Below are 17,182 nucleotides of genomic sequence, written 5' to 3'. Positions count from 1 at the left end.
TATCAAATAGTTGATAATTATTTTGAACAAATATTTTTTTTTACTTATTATAGATTAATAAAAAATATTCTAAATACTAATTTTGATAAAAATACTTTAAATATTTAAATTAAAAATAATAAATTTTAATATCAATTTGTAATATAAGTAAAAAAAATAAAAAACAGAATTATGAATATTCATTGAAAAAAATAGAACGGCGGTAGAAGACAAGTGGATGACCTCTCTCTCTCTCTCTCTCTCTCTCTCTCTCCCTCTGCCCTTTTACAGTGAAGGAGTGAATAACAGTTACCAGAGCACAGAGAGAGAAAAAAAACAAACCGTGCTGGGTTTAGTGTCACTTCATCCCTTCCTACTTCTGTCCTTCAAACCACCTTAAAGCTTAAAATCCTCCCACTTTCTCTTCAAGTCTTTTAACATGTTCAGACATGTTTGTTTGATCAATATCTTTATTTTTGTACTCTCTTACACTTAATTTTAGTTCAAAGTTTCAATTTTTTTTGGGGAAAAGAGAAAAATGGATCCTATGGTTTCACATTTTTTAGTTCTTCTAACACTAATCTTTCTCATTCTAATTCAAACCTTCCATGCCTTGGGTTCTTCTTCTGCAACAATAATACCTATGAGTTGTACGGACACGTCAAGATTATGCACGTCTTTTTTGGCTTTTAAACCCCAGGAGAAACAAACTCTGGCTGTGATCCAGAGCATGTTCGATGTTATGCCACAAGACATAACAGTCGAAGGCGAGGGCACACATGGTTACATGTTCATCAAAAAGAACTGTTCTTGCTTGACAAACCCCAATAATTATGCAACAAACACAACCTTTACAGAGAGATCAAATCAAGGGTATGTTTATGACATGGTTTTGGAGGCTTATGATGGGCTTGCAATGGTTCCAAATGTTAGCAGGCCGGCAAGGATTGGAGCTGTGGTGTCTTTGAGGCTGTTTTGTGGGTGTTCAAGTGGGCCGTGGAACTACTTGATGAGTTATGTGATGAAAGATGGGGACAGTGTGCAGTCTTTAGCTAGTAGATTTGGGGTTAGCATGGATAGTATTGAGCAAGTTAATGGGATTCAGAATCCTGATAGTGTCACTGTCGGTGCTTTGTATTATGTTCCATTAAATTCAGGTTTGCCTCAAAAAGACCATTCTCTTTCTTTGTGAGGTTTTTTAATTTATGGATTTGCATGAAGAATGCTATTTGTTTGGAAATATGCATATTCGGTTGCTTTTCAAGAGATGGGTGTTAATGATTTTGATGATATTTTCGTAGTCTTTGAAAATTCTGCAAGTTTTATGAACATAGGGGCTAATTCAGTTAGTAAAATAGGATCTTTTACACATAGTTTATCCATAGCTAGGTGTGTTAAAGACCTAAATCTTGTTATCAGTTCTGCTTTGGTTTGTTTGATTGGAAGTTTAGCATTGGGGATAAGGTTTTGTCTTTCGGCTAATCGGAAATGCATCGAAAATGAAGTTTGGGATGCTAGTCTATAGCTAGGTATGCTAAAGACCTAAATCTTGTTATCAATTCTGCTTTGGCTTGTGTGATTGAAAGTTTAGCATCGAGGATAAGGTTTTGTCATTCGGCTAATCGGAAATGAAGTACGTTTGGGATGCTGAATAGATAATTTGATACTAATCGGTGAATTCATTTCCCTTTTAGAGTCTGGAACCTACTTGGTTTCTATCTAAAGTCTTGATGTGAACTTTTGAGGCAAGGTGCTAATATCACATCAATGTATATATACCAACAAAATTGTACTAATGGAATCAGTAATGCGTTCATACATATTCTATTTGTAAATCTGTGACTAGGTTTAATTAGTAACGTTGTTTTATCATCCATTTCCTTGAATTGTAAGGCCATTAGTTGGTGTTTTTGCATTATTCCTTTTGTGTTGTTTGCAACTCACAACGCCTATCAGTAGTAGTCGTTTCTCTTGTAAATTTTGTTGGTTTCACATATTGTCCGGTTCTTGTATTATGGCAGAATGTTTTGGACTATAGCTTGTTATATATATTGCAGTTCCTGGTGAACCGTATCATGTGGAGAATGACATTCCCTCGGCACCTGTTCCTGCACCATCAGCTGACACACTTTCAGGTATGAATTGGTTAATCTAAGTGAAGTAATTAAAAATATGTTAACTCAGATTCAGGTGTTCGTGGATATGTGATCGACATGGATTTGGTCAACCTTTTTCTCTGTCTTTTCGTGTATTTGGATGATCCTTGGAGGCCCTTATTCCCCCACCTATTCCCGAGTCCGTTTCTAATTCACGTAAAGTAGCAGTTGACAACCATAAATAAACGACATGATTTGCTGTATACTGCATGCCAAAATAATAGTTGTTTTCTTGATTTTGTGTACGAAATATGTGTTATACTTTTAATTTTATGCAGAAATTCAAGTATATCCTAAGGCTCATGTGCCATATGGATGGATCATTGGCGGTTTGGGTGTCGGCCTTGCCCTCATTATATTAAGCATTGTAGTTTGTGTTTCCTTGAGATCCTCAAGCTGCTTCGGTGAAGCTCAAGGAGTTCATGCCAAAGATCGTGATGCCAAGAGTTCACACAAGTTCCACATTCTTCGGAAGCCAAGTTTCTGTTGTGGTTCAGGAAGATACGTTGGCGGCAAATCCGAGAATTGGAACCAAACCAATGGCGAACCTAGTAACCACCAGATTACTGTCCCGAAAGGTTATTACACTGTGATTTCTTAGTTACTTTTATTTGTTGCTAGCTGAAATCCTGGCAAGGAACTATGTATATCATACTAAACAGAGTAGATTAATTAATAAAAAAATGATGGCTTGCCACCATGACTGATCCGAAACTCTGAAAGGCTAACTTTGGTTTCTTTTGTTTTGTTTTTCATTTTTCTTTGTCTTCTCTGTCAGCTCTAGGAACAGATGTACTTGACGTTGATAAGCCTGTGGTTTTCACTTATCAAGAGATTCTTTTTTCGACTAATGGGTTCTCGGATTCTAATCTTCTTGGACACGGAACCTATGGTTCTGTGTATTTTGGTTTCCTTCATGACCAGGTTTGTTCGATTCTATTTCGGGATTTAGATTATACGACCTGAATAGATTAACATTCCATTAAGTTTTCTTTATTTGATTCTTTCAGGAAGTTGCTATCAAAAGAATGACTGCCACAAAGACAAAGGAATTCATGGCGGAAATGAAAATCTTGTGTAAGGTTCATCATGCAAATCTGGTAATGCTTTTTGTATGATAAGAAATTGTTTAAATCCCGAAATTACAAAGCTTTCTTCCAACTGTTCAAAGCCATTGACTCTTGTTTCGGTTTAATTTTGTCGAAGGTAGAGTTGATCGGCTATGCTGCAAGTGATAATGAGCTCTTCCTTATTTATGAATATGCTCAAAAGGGTTCCCTCAGAAACCATTTACATGATCCCTTGAACAAAGGTAGAATTATAGCAGTGCTCTTCATTTATAATTTATTTAATTATTTAAGAATGAACTATCATATGACTTTTATCATCTAGAAGCTCTAAAATGGACCGAATGTTATAAATAAGAGTGTCGAATCATTCATAACCGTAATGTACTTACGATGCCAATAGCATACGCCCACAACGAATAAGCTTCTAAACCATTTCTTGAGAAGTTTTCATTGAGGGGAAGGTATTCTTATTATCCTGACGTCCCATGTCTTGTGTCGAACAGAATGAACCCACATATATTTTGAGTCATTCAACTCCGGGCTCAGTTCGTTAGTGAATGTCTCCTGTATTATGTCTTTGTTGAGTTTTGAAATTTGTTTTCTAATTACTCTGCGAATGTTTACTGGCTTGAAGGTCATACACCACTTTCGTGGGTAATGAGGGTTCAGATTGCACTCGATGCTGCTAGAGGCCTGGAGTACATCCATGAGCACACTAGAGCTCATTACGTTCATCGAGATATCAAGTCGAGCAACATTTTGCTCAATGGTTCTTTCAAGGCGAAGGTTCTAATTACGTTAAATGTTGCTGCTTCTTTTTTTAAGTGTGTATGAGAACATTTTACTGACTTTTATTCTCGGATTAGATTTCAGATTTTGGATTGTCGAAGCTTGTTGGAAAAACACATGAAGAAGCAACAGCAACAAAAGTTGTTGGTACATTTGGTTATTTGGCACCAGAGTAAGTAATTTTATTGTTCTCTGTCACTCTGCTTCTTCAATTTTCTTGAAGTACTCACATTAAGTACGTGTTTCCGGAACATATTGCTATTAAGACTAAGGGGATACGACCTTCCAGAGACTCGTATCGAGCACTCGATATCCAAATCGAGCACTCGATATCCAAATCGAGTAATACAGATATTGATAGTTTGCTTCTCTTTTGCTAAATGTTATTTTAAACTCTTTTAACTGTCCCATTTGGTTTTCTTATAGATATTTGAGCAATGGACTTGCATCGTCGAAAAGTGACGTGTATGCATTTGGTGTTGTGCTGTTTGAGATCATATCTGGAAAGGAGGCCATCATACGAACTGAAGGCACCACGACAAAGAATATTGAAAGACGTTCATTGGCATCCATTGTGAGTTCCATTGTGTCGCAATCTAAGATGTTAGATGCTCCTTCATCTTGTCTTGTACATTCTAGTACCCTTTTATATTGCAATTTTGCAGATGTTAGCAGCTCTTCAGAACACACCAGACTCAGTAAGCATGTCGAACATGGATTATATCGATCCAAACATGCTGGATCTTTTTCCTCATGATTGTGTCTTCAAGGTAAATATCATTTCCATATTAGACCTCAAAAAGCTAGAAAATGAGTAGTTAGGACTCAAATTGGTGTTCTGGTTCGGAATCGATTTGCTTATTAGGTGGCTATGCTGGCAAAGCAATGTGTGGATGAGGATTCGATCGTACGACCTGACATGAAAGAAATAGTGATCAACTTGTCACAGATCCTTTTGTCATCGGTTGAGTGGGAAGCGACGCTGGCCGGGAACAGCCAAGTATTTAGTGGTTTGGTCCAAGGAAGATAGAGTTGTGCTAAATGATACTCCAGGGGAGACAAAACAGTAATATATCAGCATGTTGGTATTTGGACAGCATCCTTTTTTATGTAAAATGCCATTAACAATAGTTTTTGGTTAACTCTTGTTTGCATTTCATTAATAAGTAAAAATTGTATTCATTTTGTGGACAAAATTAGTAGATCATTCATTTCAAAGAAAAAAAATATTATAAAAAAGCAAATATATATGTCAGGAATACAAAGGGGGGTGTGACTTCACAAATAACTCAAAATGTTCTATAAGGTTTGCCATTCATTTTAAGCATCACTAAGAGAAATCATCCTCACCTCCACTGTACTGATCTACATCTTGATGTCATAAAAGCTTCCGTGGTCTCCCAAGCCCATCTTCGGCATCCAACCTTCCTATCTTCAAGCTCGAAATACCATCCCTCATGTGGGAATAAACCTGTGTACCGGGAAAAGAGAAAGATGTAACATTTGGAGAAACGATCCAACTTCATAGATCTGACCTCATGATCTATGTAGATCCGACTTCATATCTTTACTTTTAAGTATCCATATCTAACACCCGTATAAGACACATTTGGACGTACGATACTTCAAAGACCTTCCATATATATGGAAAACTTCAAAATTTTGAACAAATACCCATATCCAACATTACACCCGAATCGTGTAACATGAACTTATGATCATACCTCTGGTTCTTTTAGTTATATTGCAGCAACTGTTGATCTCCTCCTTGCAGTAATTCTGGAAGGTATAGGGAAATGATCAATCTCATCGCCTGATCTTCCCTCTCTAGCCCTCTTTTTTCTTAAATTAAGCTCCGTCGGAAGAGGCTGCAACATGAGACACTGTTACCATAAAGGACTAATTCAATAATTTCTGCCAAAAATGGATCGAAAAGGATGTAAATTTTGATCAAATGTATACCACATAGCGAGCTTCTCCTTCATCAAATGAAACAAGGTATGTTGTTGGGTCATTTGCATCATCACTCAGTATCTGTAAAAGAGTTGGAAAGATTTTTTAGAGCATTTAAGTGAGCTAGCTCCAGCTTGTGCAATGTAACACTGAAAATCAGGTTACATACATCCCAATGTTATTCACGAACCCAAGAATACGAGATATCTTCGAGCTCATCATACATATCCTTCGAAAGCTGCATCATTAAAAGTGAAAATTAAATATTAATTCACTTAGAATCAACAGATTGGAAGTTAGGGTGCATAACAGAAACTGCAGTGCTAATGGATATATGATATGTTGAATCCAAGGAATATCTACCTCACCAATAGAAGGCATCATGTATGCCAAAAATTTCTCAGGATTGGCCGGGTCCGAGCTTGGTGCCACATAACTTTTCATAATGGCCTACAATTATAAAATACACAAAAAAGAGAAATCAAGACCCATACCAGATGAAATAACCATTATGTCCCACTGCCTATGGGGTAGTAAAATAATACAAGTTTTTCCTTTAATTTGCCAACAATACCATAAAATTAAAGCAATTGCCTAAAATAACATTGCAGAGTTGACCATAATCATCCATTGAGTAAAAGTCAGCCTCAGCAACAAAATCTACTATTAGTGGCCTACTCATTGATAATATTAGGGCCTAGAAACAGCATGCCGAGTAATAATATCAAGAGGAAAAAAACACAGAACTAAGCACAAAAATGTACTTAAAAATAACAGTGCCCAAAAAATATTAAGTCTTAGAGACAGACCGCCAATCAAACACAGAGCTAAGCATAAAAATGCCGATCAAACATTTCATGCACATATCACATTAATTTCAAATTTCTTTATTATAATTAATAAATGAATTATACATCACATTATTTTGATCATGTATGCTACCACTAAACTTGCAGACTAAAGGATTCTACTTACCAAAAAGTCAAGATATCAATAAACTATAGTAATGCATTTTTTATACATATGCATCATTACAATTTTTCTTTCTTTCTTTCTTTTTCTTTTTTTGCCGGGGGGGAGGGGGGGTTGCACGGGGCCTGATCCCTGAGCTTTGATGCCAAGTTACAAAAATCTTGCTACTACAAACGTGGCTCCATTGGCTACTATAGCAATGCATGTTGTATGTTAGTCTTGAGATATTAACTAATTTATAAGCACATTATGGAATCCAGAAAGTTCTTAACTCACCCTTGATTCATGCTCATCACGAACAGAGCCATGCAGCTTGCTGAAGATTTCTGAGTCAGCTGTGGGAGCACCATCAAATGCCACCATAACAAACTGATCATCGTATCTGTTACAATAACAACACAGATATCAGATATAAGTATGCAATAACACATCACAATGACTATCGATTGAAATCTCAAAGTTCTATAATCTAATCAACCATGTTTTCTGCATGAATGAGAGACCGAAAAGGCAAGTAAAAACAAAGCAGACAGCCCTGAATAATTCCATACCTGTCAAAATCAGGTAAGAGAGGCATAACTTCTATCGGTTCTAAGTTTTTATTGGCTGCATGGACAGGACGTGACTTGGATGCCTCAAAAGATGCCTCAATTTCTTTTATTTGTCTTTCCCTGATAAAATTGCCAACATTTTTAGTGTTATTTTTTCAGATCTGCTTCAAATAAGAATTTATCTTCAGTGAGGGAGATTGGAATAAGACAAACCTATTGTTAAGGTTCTCCAAAAGATTGTGGCCTCCCTTAAGTTCTCACAGTTCTTTAGCTTGCTTTTTCAGTCAAAGACTGCAAGTGTATTAGTTTTGACACAACTTCCAAAAATCATCATGGAGAACACCAAATATGAACACAGTAGTCAGCAATTACCTGTTTTGTTGATTCCATACAAGTGGAGAAATGTACTGTGTTTTAACAAGCCAAGAAACACCTTTGTCAGTGGGCCTTTCTTGTTGTCTTATGCCATCTTTCTTTACAGGGGTTAAAGTTACATCATCACGCAAGAGTTCTTCATCTTCTGGGGCAAGAGGTGGTCTAACACTAGGAGGACTAATCAAACAACGAGAAAGTAGGTAATCAAAAACACAGCACCAAAACGCAAAGGTATAAGAAAAAGTTTTAAGCGGCTACAGTATGATACTTGTATACACTGAGGTCAAGCAAATCAAGTGGTATCCCGAGATCTGGCTCAACAAAAAGTTTAGGCTTGCACATTTTCTCCAAAGTAGTGATCGTGCACCTTGTAAACCTGAGAGAAAGAAGTACAGATTAACAAGAAATGTCACAAAGGGATTAAATCCTGACATCAAGGCCAAAGATCATAACGAGCTTTTAAGTTTAAACTTTTACTAGTGCAATAAATATTTTCTCCACAGAGAACACTAACAAGAGATATAACTTCATCAACAAGAAAGTCAAAAGAGAAAGGGTAAATACATTTAATCAGACAGCCAAAAAAAAAAATGGATCCTGGAGTTCTAAGAATAAGAAAATACAGCAACTTTCTTTGAAGCAAAAGGCTAGTTTTTACCTATCTTTATCATTCATCAAGGCCATAAGTTTAGGCTGTGCACTTGGATCAGGAAGTTCATTCCGGAATCTGTAAAATAAGTGATTGTAATTATCAGCTGTAAATAGTATAAATATTTTTCACTTAAATAGTCAAACAAGTAACCAAAAGGAACACTTTCCAACATGAAAAAGAAATTTCAAATGGGAAAATAAGAAGGGGATGCAGAAAATAATGATCTAGTAGTGTTCAACGAAAAAAATATTCTGATACATAGACAAGCAAAGAAATATGCAAAAAAGAAATTTGAGCCCAAAAAAAAAAATCAAATCCCATTTTACGCTAAACTACTTGTAGAAATTAGAGTAATTCTCTGTAATTTCTTATTCTTTTCAATATGACAGATTACATATTTATATACAAAATATCTCTCTAAAGTAGGAAACTCTAAGAAAGGAAAAATAATAATCCTAGGATATGATCCCTTAAAATAAGGGATTGTAGAAATCTATTTACAAAATCATATCTCTATAGGAATGGTAACAAATCATATCTCTATAGGAATGGTAACAAATCATTTCTATAATTCCTACACTCCTCCTCAAGCTGGAGAATATACATTGTATAATCCCAGCTTGAATAGGAATTTATTGAAAACAGGCTTTGGCAAAGCCTTAGTAAGAATGTCTGCAACTTGTTCTTCTGAATGAATGTATGAAAATGTGGTTGTCTTTTTGTTAACTTGATCAGCAATAAAATGCTCAATCTCAACATGCTTTGTCCGATCATGTTGAACTGGGTTCTTGGCAATTTGAATAGCAAATTGATTATCACACAAAACTTCAAAGTGATCCTCTTGATTAGTGACAAGTTCTTTCAGTAGTTTAAGTAGCCAAATTCCTTCGCATATTCCCAATGCTAGTGCTCTAAATTCAACTTCAGCACTACTTCTTGAAACGACAGATTGTTTCTTACTTCTCAAAGTTGTAAGGTTTCCCCAAATAAAGGTGCAGTAGCCACTAGTGGATCTCCTTTCAGTAAGGTCTCCGGCCCAACTAGAATATGTAAAGATCTTAACAGTTCTGTCTTGTGTCTTCTTAAACATTAAAATGTGTCCTGGAGTTTTCTTCAAGTACTTGAGAATTCTATTTGCTGCTGCCATATGCTCTTCAGTAGGTTAGTCATGTGTTGACTTATCACATTTACAGGAAATGCTATATCTGGCCTTGTCAAGGATATAGCTACAATATGTATAGATTCTACAACATGAAGGGAGCAAGTACTGATATTTTTCAAGTTAATCTATGGTCCATCAACCTACTTAAGCCAATGCAAATATCAGAGACATTATTATATTGAATTCCATAACTCATCCAGGGTATTTTCAGACCAGCATAAATAATAAAAGTAGGACAATAGATGGCATCATTAAACTTAAACCAGATTAAACTCATTAAGGCAAGATAATAAACAAGTAATTCAAAAAGCTTAATATGTAAATTCGATATCATAAACATGAAATTTATAAGTTAAATTTCCAATTTGATGTCATCTGAGAACCAAATAGAATTGCGGACAAGGGAAAAATCATTTCCATATACTCACTTTAACTTGCATAAAAACGTAGTTGGCTTCTTTAATCTATTCTGAATCCTCTCACCACTTCAAAATGTTGTAGCTCTCCTATCTCCCATTCGTTTGGCTCACCAAACCATGCCCTTTGGCGGAAGACAAGATTTGGGCCTTCTGGGACTCCTTCATCTGCTGTCTATGCTTCTCTTCTTGCCTTTGCTTATCAAACTCCCTCTTCTTCCTCAACCTTCTTTCCTCCTCTATCTCCACCCTTCCTACAGGTCCATTAGGCTTATTTGAAGGAGGCATAATTGGCTTGTGCTCTCTACTTCACTCCCGTGATTAGAATGACCATGTTCACGCCGTCCAGGACCCAAAAAATCCCTATTTCCACCTTTACCACGCTCAGTTAACCTTTTCCCCAGCACTCTCTTTTGGAGGAGGCGGTGGAGGAGAACTTGGAGGAGGAGGTGAAGGGATTGAAGAACAAGGAGAACTTGGGGGAGGTGGCGGAGGAGGTGGCTGCATTGCTGGATTGCTATACTGTGAAGAGTGCAGTGAAGGTGGATAGTACATTGGTGGCTATGAGTTGAAGGTATTTTGTGACATTGTAGGCAAAGGAGGTGGAAGGGGAGGCGGATAGGAAGAATCTGGAGGCGGAGGAGGGAGTGGATATGAATATTGCTGCTGTGAAGGCGGTGGTTGTTGCTGTTGTTGTGGCGATGGTCTTGAAGGAGGGTGATGGTAATTCGGCTTCAGATTCATCTGATTGTAATTTTGATCATAATGTTGTTGGGGTGGAAGAGGATTTTGATTTGGTGGTGGAGGAAATGATTGTGAAGGGAATGGCCTATACGAGGCCATTGTTCTTTGTTTCTTTTATCCCCTTCACAAAAGTATCAAAAACCAGAGATTAATAAAAAGAAGCATGTAACCCCCTCAGACCGATGCGGATAGCCCGATCCGATCTGAAGGGTCACATTAGGGCCACCGGAGTGACCCACTGTAAAAATAGCGGAAAATTTAAAACTTTTCTTAAACATGTAAAATCATAAATGATTTATTATTATTCAGAAATAAAATAGGTTTTTCAAACTCAAATATAAAACAAAATACAATCCACATACCCCCTAATCACATGTACCATACTCTGCAAGCAACGCCGGAAAAACTCCCTTACTGATGTTGATAGTTGTACTCGTACAATTCTTTTAACCTGGAATGGTGAGTAATAGAGTGAGCTTCGAAAAGCTCAGTAATACAGAACTACCAGATGATGATACATGACATGCAGATAAATGGGAAGCCATAATTTCCTTATTAAATCAAACGTATACCAGTTGCGGAATAATCTGGGGTTCCATTAGTAGTTCATCGAGTAGAATCCATGAATCTCAATTTATAAGAAACCTTTCATACATTCACATTTTCATGAGGTCGAATAGGATATCTAGTGTGTTCCATCAGTACGATAAAATCATAATAGGTACACTAATCAAATGATAGTTCAGTAAAATCCCATAAACCATACTGTAGTGGAGCTTTTTAAACTCGTATTTTAAACCATCTTACAAAGAGTTAACCTAAGGGAATATCTTAGGGCCCGAGAGCCTACCCAAGATAGATTTCGGGGCCATGAGGCCTACTTAAGAACACATCTTAGGGCCGCAGAGCCTATCCGAGAATGATCTCAGGGCCGCAGAGCCTACCTAAGAGTCACATTAGGTCTATAAAAATTTTCCAGCTTGATCAGAGCTGTACTTTACAAATTTGTATCTCCAAGATACAGTTTATACAATGATACAAATCCATAAGCCATCACCGTTAAGTCGGTGCATCCATAAAACAGTAACCATAGATTTCAGTGTACCACATGTTAAAACAATAAAACAATTTTTCAAAATATAAGGAACACACTAGAGAATCCAAATATTTTTCAGATGTATTTTGTAGTTATCAATATGGATAACATGAACTTGTGAAAATTTGATCGGATTCCAGTAATAAGATCTTATTGAAGAGAATCGATTTCTAACCGATCTAATCAGACATTTCAGATTGATACTTTAAAATTTCACTAAGTTTCTATGTGCATCAGGAAAACGTTCAGGAACCTTTATACATAATAATTCTAAATTTAGATTTACTGTGAGTGATTCCATTACCCATACAACCAGGGGTATTCAGGAATATACTTTGAATTCATAGGATTTCAGCCCAATTAAACCAAATGAGGTATTCCGAATCTTTTTCTTCTGCGTTACTTGCATTTTCAAACATGACCGAAGTGATTTTAGATGAAAATAAAGAATCAAAGATTCAGGTCATTTACAATCTATGACTATCGACCGTATTATCAAACAACTCGAGTTACACAACTCTCAAACTGATGCATGTCAACAAGTCAATTCATTATCCTTCTAGTGTATTCACTCTTTAATACCATAATGCAGATCCATAGATCATCCCCATAATCATCGCTGAATAGATCTCCCAACTGTCTTTATTTCATTTCCATGTTTCAACGATATCAGGAAATACGGACGTACTTGATTCATGGTTTATAACCCATAAAGACAATTTATCATGTAAGTTCAACAGTGTTTCCAAACTCATTCAAATCACTTATTTAATCCTCATTCATTGAGGTTATTTAGTTCATTTAACAATCATGTTTATTCTTGTTACTTTAGAGTTTTTCAGAGTAATTCAGACGTTTCTGAATTCCAAATACATATTGTATTTCCATTCAGTTTAATTTGGTCTTCGTGGTTTATTTTTCGAACAAATGTCCAATTCTTAATACTGAATGCGATCTAGAGTTGAGATGAGCTGAATACTTCCAAAATTATCATCGAGCTAAACATGAGTAGACGAACACGCATTCAAGTAATATCTATGCCGTTCAGGTACTGACATATCATTAAAGTTTATCAGCTTACTTAAGCTGTGTTCCATAACTTTTTAAAGGTAGTCCAATACTTATGCTTATTTGGATTCCTTAATTAATCCAAGGCATTTACTTAGAATAGGACACAAGGGTATTTTGGTAATTTTTGTATTCATTTTTATTCTATTTATTTCAAAGCTCGAAGATATCTAATCATTCTTGAGCTTGGTGGTATTCTTGGGTTATTTCAATTACAGGGGTATTTTGGTCATTTTACAGATTCAGCGTATTTCAATCATTTTCTTCCGTCCGATCTTACTATTAAATTCAATCTTATCATTTATTTCAGTCTTTTCGAACAATTATGACAACAGAACACCCCGACAAATTATTCTTCAGGTGTTTACTCATAACTCGGATATTTCTGGGTCAAGTGTCTTCTCAGATTTTACAAACGTAAAATCAAGAATTTTCCTAAACTAAGTCAGGATCTTAATAATCAAATCCGTACTTAATCGAGTTAAGTACAAATCCTCAAAGTATTTTCTCATTCAGGGTTAACTAGGACTATTTTACCTCTCAAGGGCATTTCCATAATTTCTTAACCAGATAATTTCAATATTAGCTCTTAACGAAAATAATTATAATTTAGAGATCCTATAATCAATTACTTTACCGAACATTCTCTTATCTTGAAATGATTCCTTAATAAGATTCTAATATTTTGCACAAACCCTCTAGGGGTTAAAAACCGGTTATCCGTATTTCGTAAGCAAAATCTAGCATTTCTTAAGCACATCTGTAGTTTTATCATATCAATATATCCTTTCAGAGTTATTAATCAACTTCCAGGGATAATTCTTGACATCTTATAACTTAAGGGTATTTTTGTAATTTTACCCTACCAGAGTATTATCATAATTTCACATCTAAGTACCTTTAACATTTAACCTTTGATGAAATAAACTATAAGTTACAAATCCATGTTGATTTCTTTATCACTAAGCACATGACTTGTAATTTAATTCTAATAATCCCTCAATTTCTCATAAAAATCATCTGAACCATAATCAATTACTGAACCCTTTTACCGTATTCAGATCGAGTGTAGAAACTAATTAACTATACAAATGAGACCAACATTATCTTAATCATGCATTTACCAATATTCACATGTTCCATAAAGCATAAAGAGGTAGTAAAGTATTACCTCGATTTTCGTGTAACACTAATCGACCATAAAAATTCCATTCGAACGCCTTTGATCTTCAATTCAACTTCCAATAATTCCTCAGATACATATCAACATAAATTATATCAAAAATGGAGCTTAATTGCGATAAACAGATCGAATCAGGTGATAAATCAGTGAAAAATAGCTTACCGGGTTCGAATTTGGTGAAACGGACTTTGGATTCGGATTCAGGACGTTGAAAGCATAAAATATGACTTTTCGGAAATTTGGAATTTTCGGTCAAAATCAAAGTCAACGGGTTTGACTGCCAATATCGAGGCCTTCGGGTCCGAATTTCAAAAAACGGACTGTGGAATCCGATTTGGAATGTCAAAAAACGTCAAAATAGGTATACTCGGTCAAAGTCAAAGGTCGTTTAATGCCCGGTCAAAGCCTATCAACGGTCAACGGGTCGGGTCGGGTCGGGTCAACGGGTCGGGTCGGGTTGTGACCGATCAAACCGGTCAAAACAGTTCCAAAACCGGTCACATTTTCCTTCCTCACGCGTAGTGGCGGCGCGTGGGGGCGCGTGAACAGTGCCCTGATATCATAAAATTCCTGAAAAAATTCCTAAAAATTATTTTATGCGATTTCGAGATACTTACAAAGCTCGGTTCATAATTTTGAACGGCGGAGAGCTCGATTTCAATAAATCGGAAACTTTGACCGCTTCACCTCCTCACGCGCCGCCGTCGACGGAGACCAAGGATGACACCGGCAGACTCGGAACGATGCAAGGAACACGATGGTGCGGGAGGTGTCGTAAACGGATGCTCGGATCGTCGTGAATCGACGAAAAACCAATTGAAATTGAGTTATTACCGACGATACTTCCGACTGAAATTAATGACGAACGACGATGATTCACGACAAAAGCTTTGAGGGTTTTGTTCCTCGCTCGACAACGAACACGATGGTGGTTTCGGCTCGTCGATCGAAGGTCAAACAGCAAGTAGATCGGAATTGAAAGGAGGGTTGTTGGAGAGGAAAATATGGGAAATCTGCAGAAAAACATACGGGAATGGGTGTTATAATTCATCCCAAAAGAAAAATGGTCAAATCATGAATCTAGCCACTGAATTTCCTGTATTTCTTAAAACAGTCTGCCAACTTTACGATTTTACAATTTAATCCACTGTTTCTTTCAAAATACCAAATTAAATCCACCACTTTATAATTTCTTAATTTTAGCCCCTAAATTGGGGTGTTACAAAGCAGACCGAACAAAAAGGATAATACAAGAAAAACGAGATTTTGAATTGAATTGAAAAACGAGATTTTCAAAATACTAACTCTTTTTATGTATTATATCCTTTTGTCCTTTATATCTAGAATAAGCACAATTCTTTGAATAGTGGAACTTGTATAGCCCATCTATTATTTCTTGATATTTAGAGTAGACTATAATGAATTAATAATTTGTGATATCTCATATCAACTTATTCGAGCATTGCCATGCATTTCTAGTCTCACTCAAAGAAGTGGCCTATGATATATTTCCTACTATGTAGGAAGATCAAATCCTATCTTGATCATTCACACCCCACTACATATATCGTGATATGTTCAATATTAGTCTTTATAGTGCAACCAGTTACAGAGCATGTTTAATTGTATTAAAACATACAACAATATATGTTGAGATAGTAATGATCTCAAGTCTTAGGATCATACAAATAGTCATCACCATGAGAAATATTGTGATCGTCACATAATAATCCAAGACATATGCTCATAGTGGGTTAATCCAATATGTCATTCTCTAACAACATATTCATGCATTTATTCTGACATCCCTATGTCAATGACAACTCATTGTCCTTAATCAACAACATGTTAGCCTTAAACGTATTATTATTATATATGCCTATAATAATACTCAACTAAGGAACTTTCAATAATAATCATATTATTATATGGACATTATTATCATTTAGTTTATTCAATACACATAAATATAACAAAAGAAAATAACGGTAATGCCCTTATTCAATAAATACGATAAATAAAAAATATAATTACAATCATCTCATGATTGGTCTTTGGGCATAGTCTAGCATCTCTTTCTAACTCCCTCACTTTCCCTCTTTATTTATTTCTCTCTCAGTCTCTCCCGCTATCTCGCGTACTCTAGCCCACTCTCGCTCATACTCACCCATATTTTCTCTCTCTCACACATTCTTACCCATTCTCCCTGCTCTCCATATCTCTCAATCTTGCCCATTCTTATCCACTCTCACCTATTATTTCCCACTCTCTCCCACACACATACACTCTCCCAACCTCTCATTGTTTCTCCTTCTATCTTTTACTCTTTCTCTCACTCTTGCTAACTCTTTTTCACTCTCTCCCTCACTCTTGTCAACTCTCTCTCGCTCACTATCTCACACTTTCTCTCTTTCTCTCTTTCTCTCTCTCGTTCTTCCTCTTTCTTACTCACACTCTCTCTTTCACTCTCACCCACACTCGCCCACTATCTCTCACACACTCTCTCATTATATATATATCTCTCCCCCTCACTCTCTCCGCTCTCACCCACTCAATCTCACACACTGTCTCCCTATCTCTTACCCACTCTCGCTCCCACTCTCTTCCTCACTATTGCCCTCTTTCTCTCTCACTTTCATACTCTCCCCCACACTCTATTTCTTTCTCTATCTCTCTATCCCTCACTCTCACCCACTATTTCTTACTCTCCCCCTCGCTTACTCTCTCTTTTAGTATCACCCACTCTCACCTACTCTCTCTCTCTCTCTCCCTCCCTCCTCCCCCCCTCTCTCAATCTCTCTATTTTATTCTCGCTCACACTTTCGCTTTCTCTCGCTCTCACTCCCTCTCCCCCCCACTTTTTATTCCTCTAAGTAAAGGAACTACGAGGGAAATTTCATAAAACCAATATATTTTTAAGAGTGACCTTCTGCTCGATTCTTATAGATTGTATGTTCTCAATTTTATCTTGGAGAATGATACAGGTGGTAGGTGTCTCCACAAACTTTATGAGTTT

At 36.4% G+C, this 17,182-nt stretch overlaps 1 protein-coding gene and 1 pseudogene across 1 annotated transcript; one reads left to right on the top strand and one right to left on the bottom strand.

Moving 5' to 3' along the window:
• The first annotated feature begins 297 nt into the window (after positions 1-297).
• On the top strand, positions 298-5,131 carry LOC120175830 (lysM domain receptor-like kinase 3). Its single transcript, XM_039182387.1, has 11 exons — positions 298-1,136; positions 2,037-2,114; positions 2,414-2,713; positions 2,914-3,059; positions 3,146-3,235; positions 3,342-3,447; positions 3,840-3,991; positions 4,072-4,166; positions 4,421-4,568; positions 4,660-4,764; positions 4,860-5,131. Exons 1-11 carry the CDS (start codon positions 518-520, stop codon positions 5,022-5,024), a joined length of 2,004 nt encoding a protein of 667 aa, XP_039038318.1. The 5' UTR covers positions 298-517; the 3' UTR covers positions 5,025-5,131.
• A 164-nt stretch (positions 5,132-5,295) lies between these two features.
• On the bottom strand, positions 5,296-10,936 carry LOC120175821 (annotated as a pseudogene).
• Positions 10,937-17,182: the final 6,246 nt, after the last annotated feature.

Source organism: Hibiscus syriacus, unplaced genomic scaffold (genome assembly GCF_006381635.1).
Source record: "Hibiscus syriacus cultivar Baekdansim isolate YM2019G1 unplaced genomic scaffold, ASM638163v2 tig00112216_pilon, whole genome shotgun sequence".
Taxonomy (NCBI): domain Eukaryota; kingdom Viridiplantae; phylum Streptophyta; class Magnoliopsida; order Malvales; family Malvaceae; genus Hibiscus; species Hibiscus syriacus.
The sequence above is the reverse complement of the archived record's forward strand: the minus strand, read 5'-3'. Positions and strand labels throughout refer to the sequence as shown.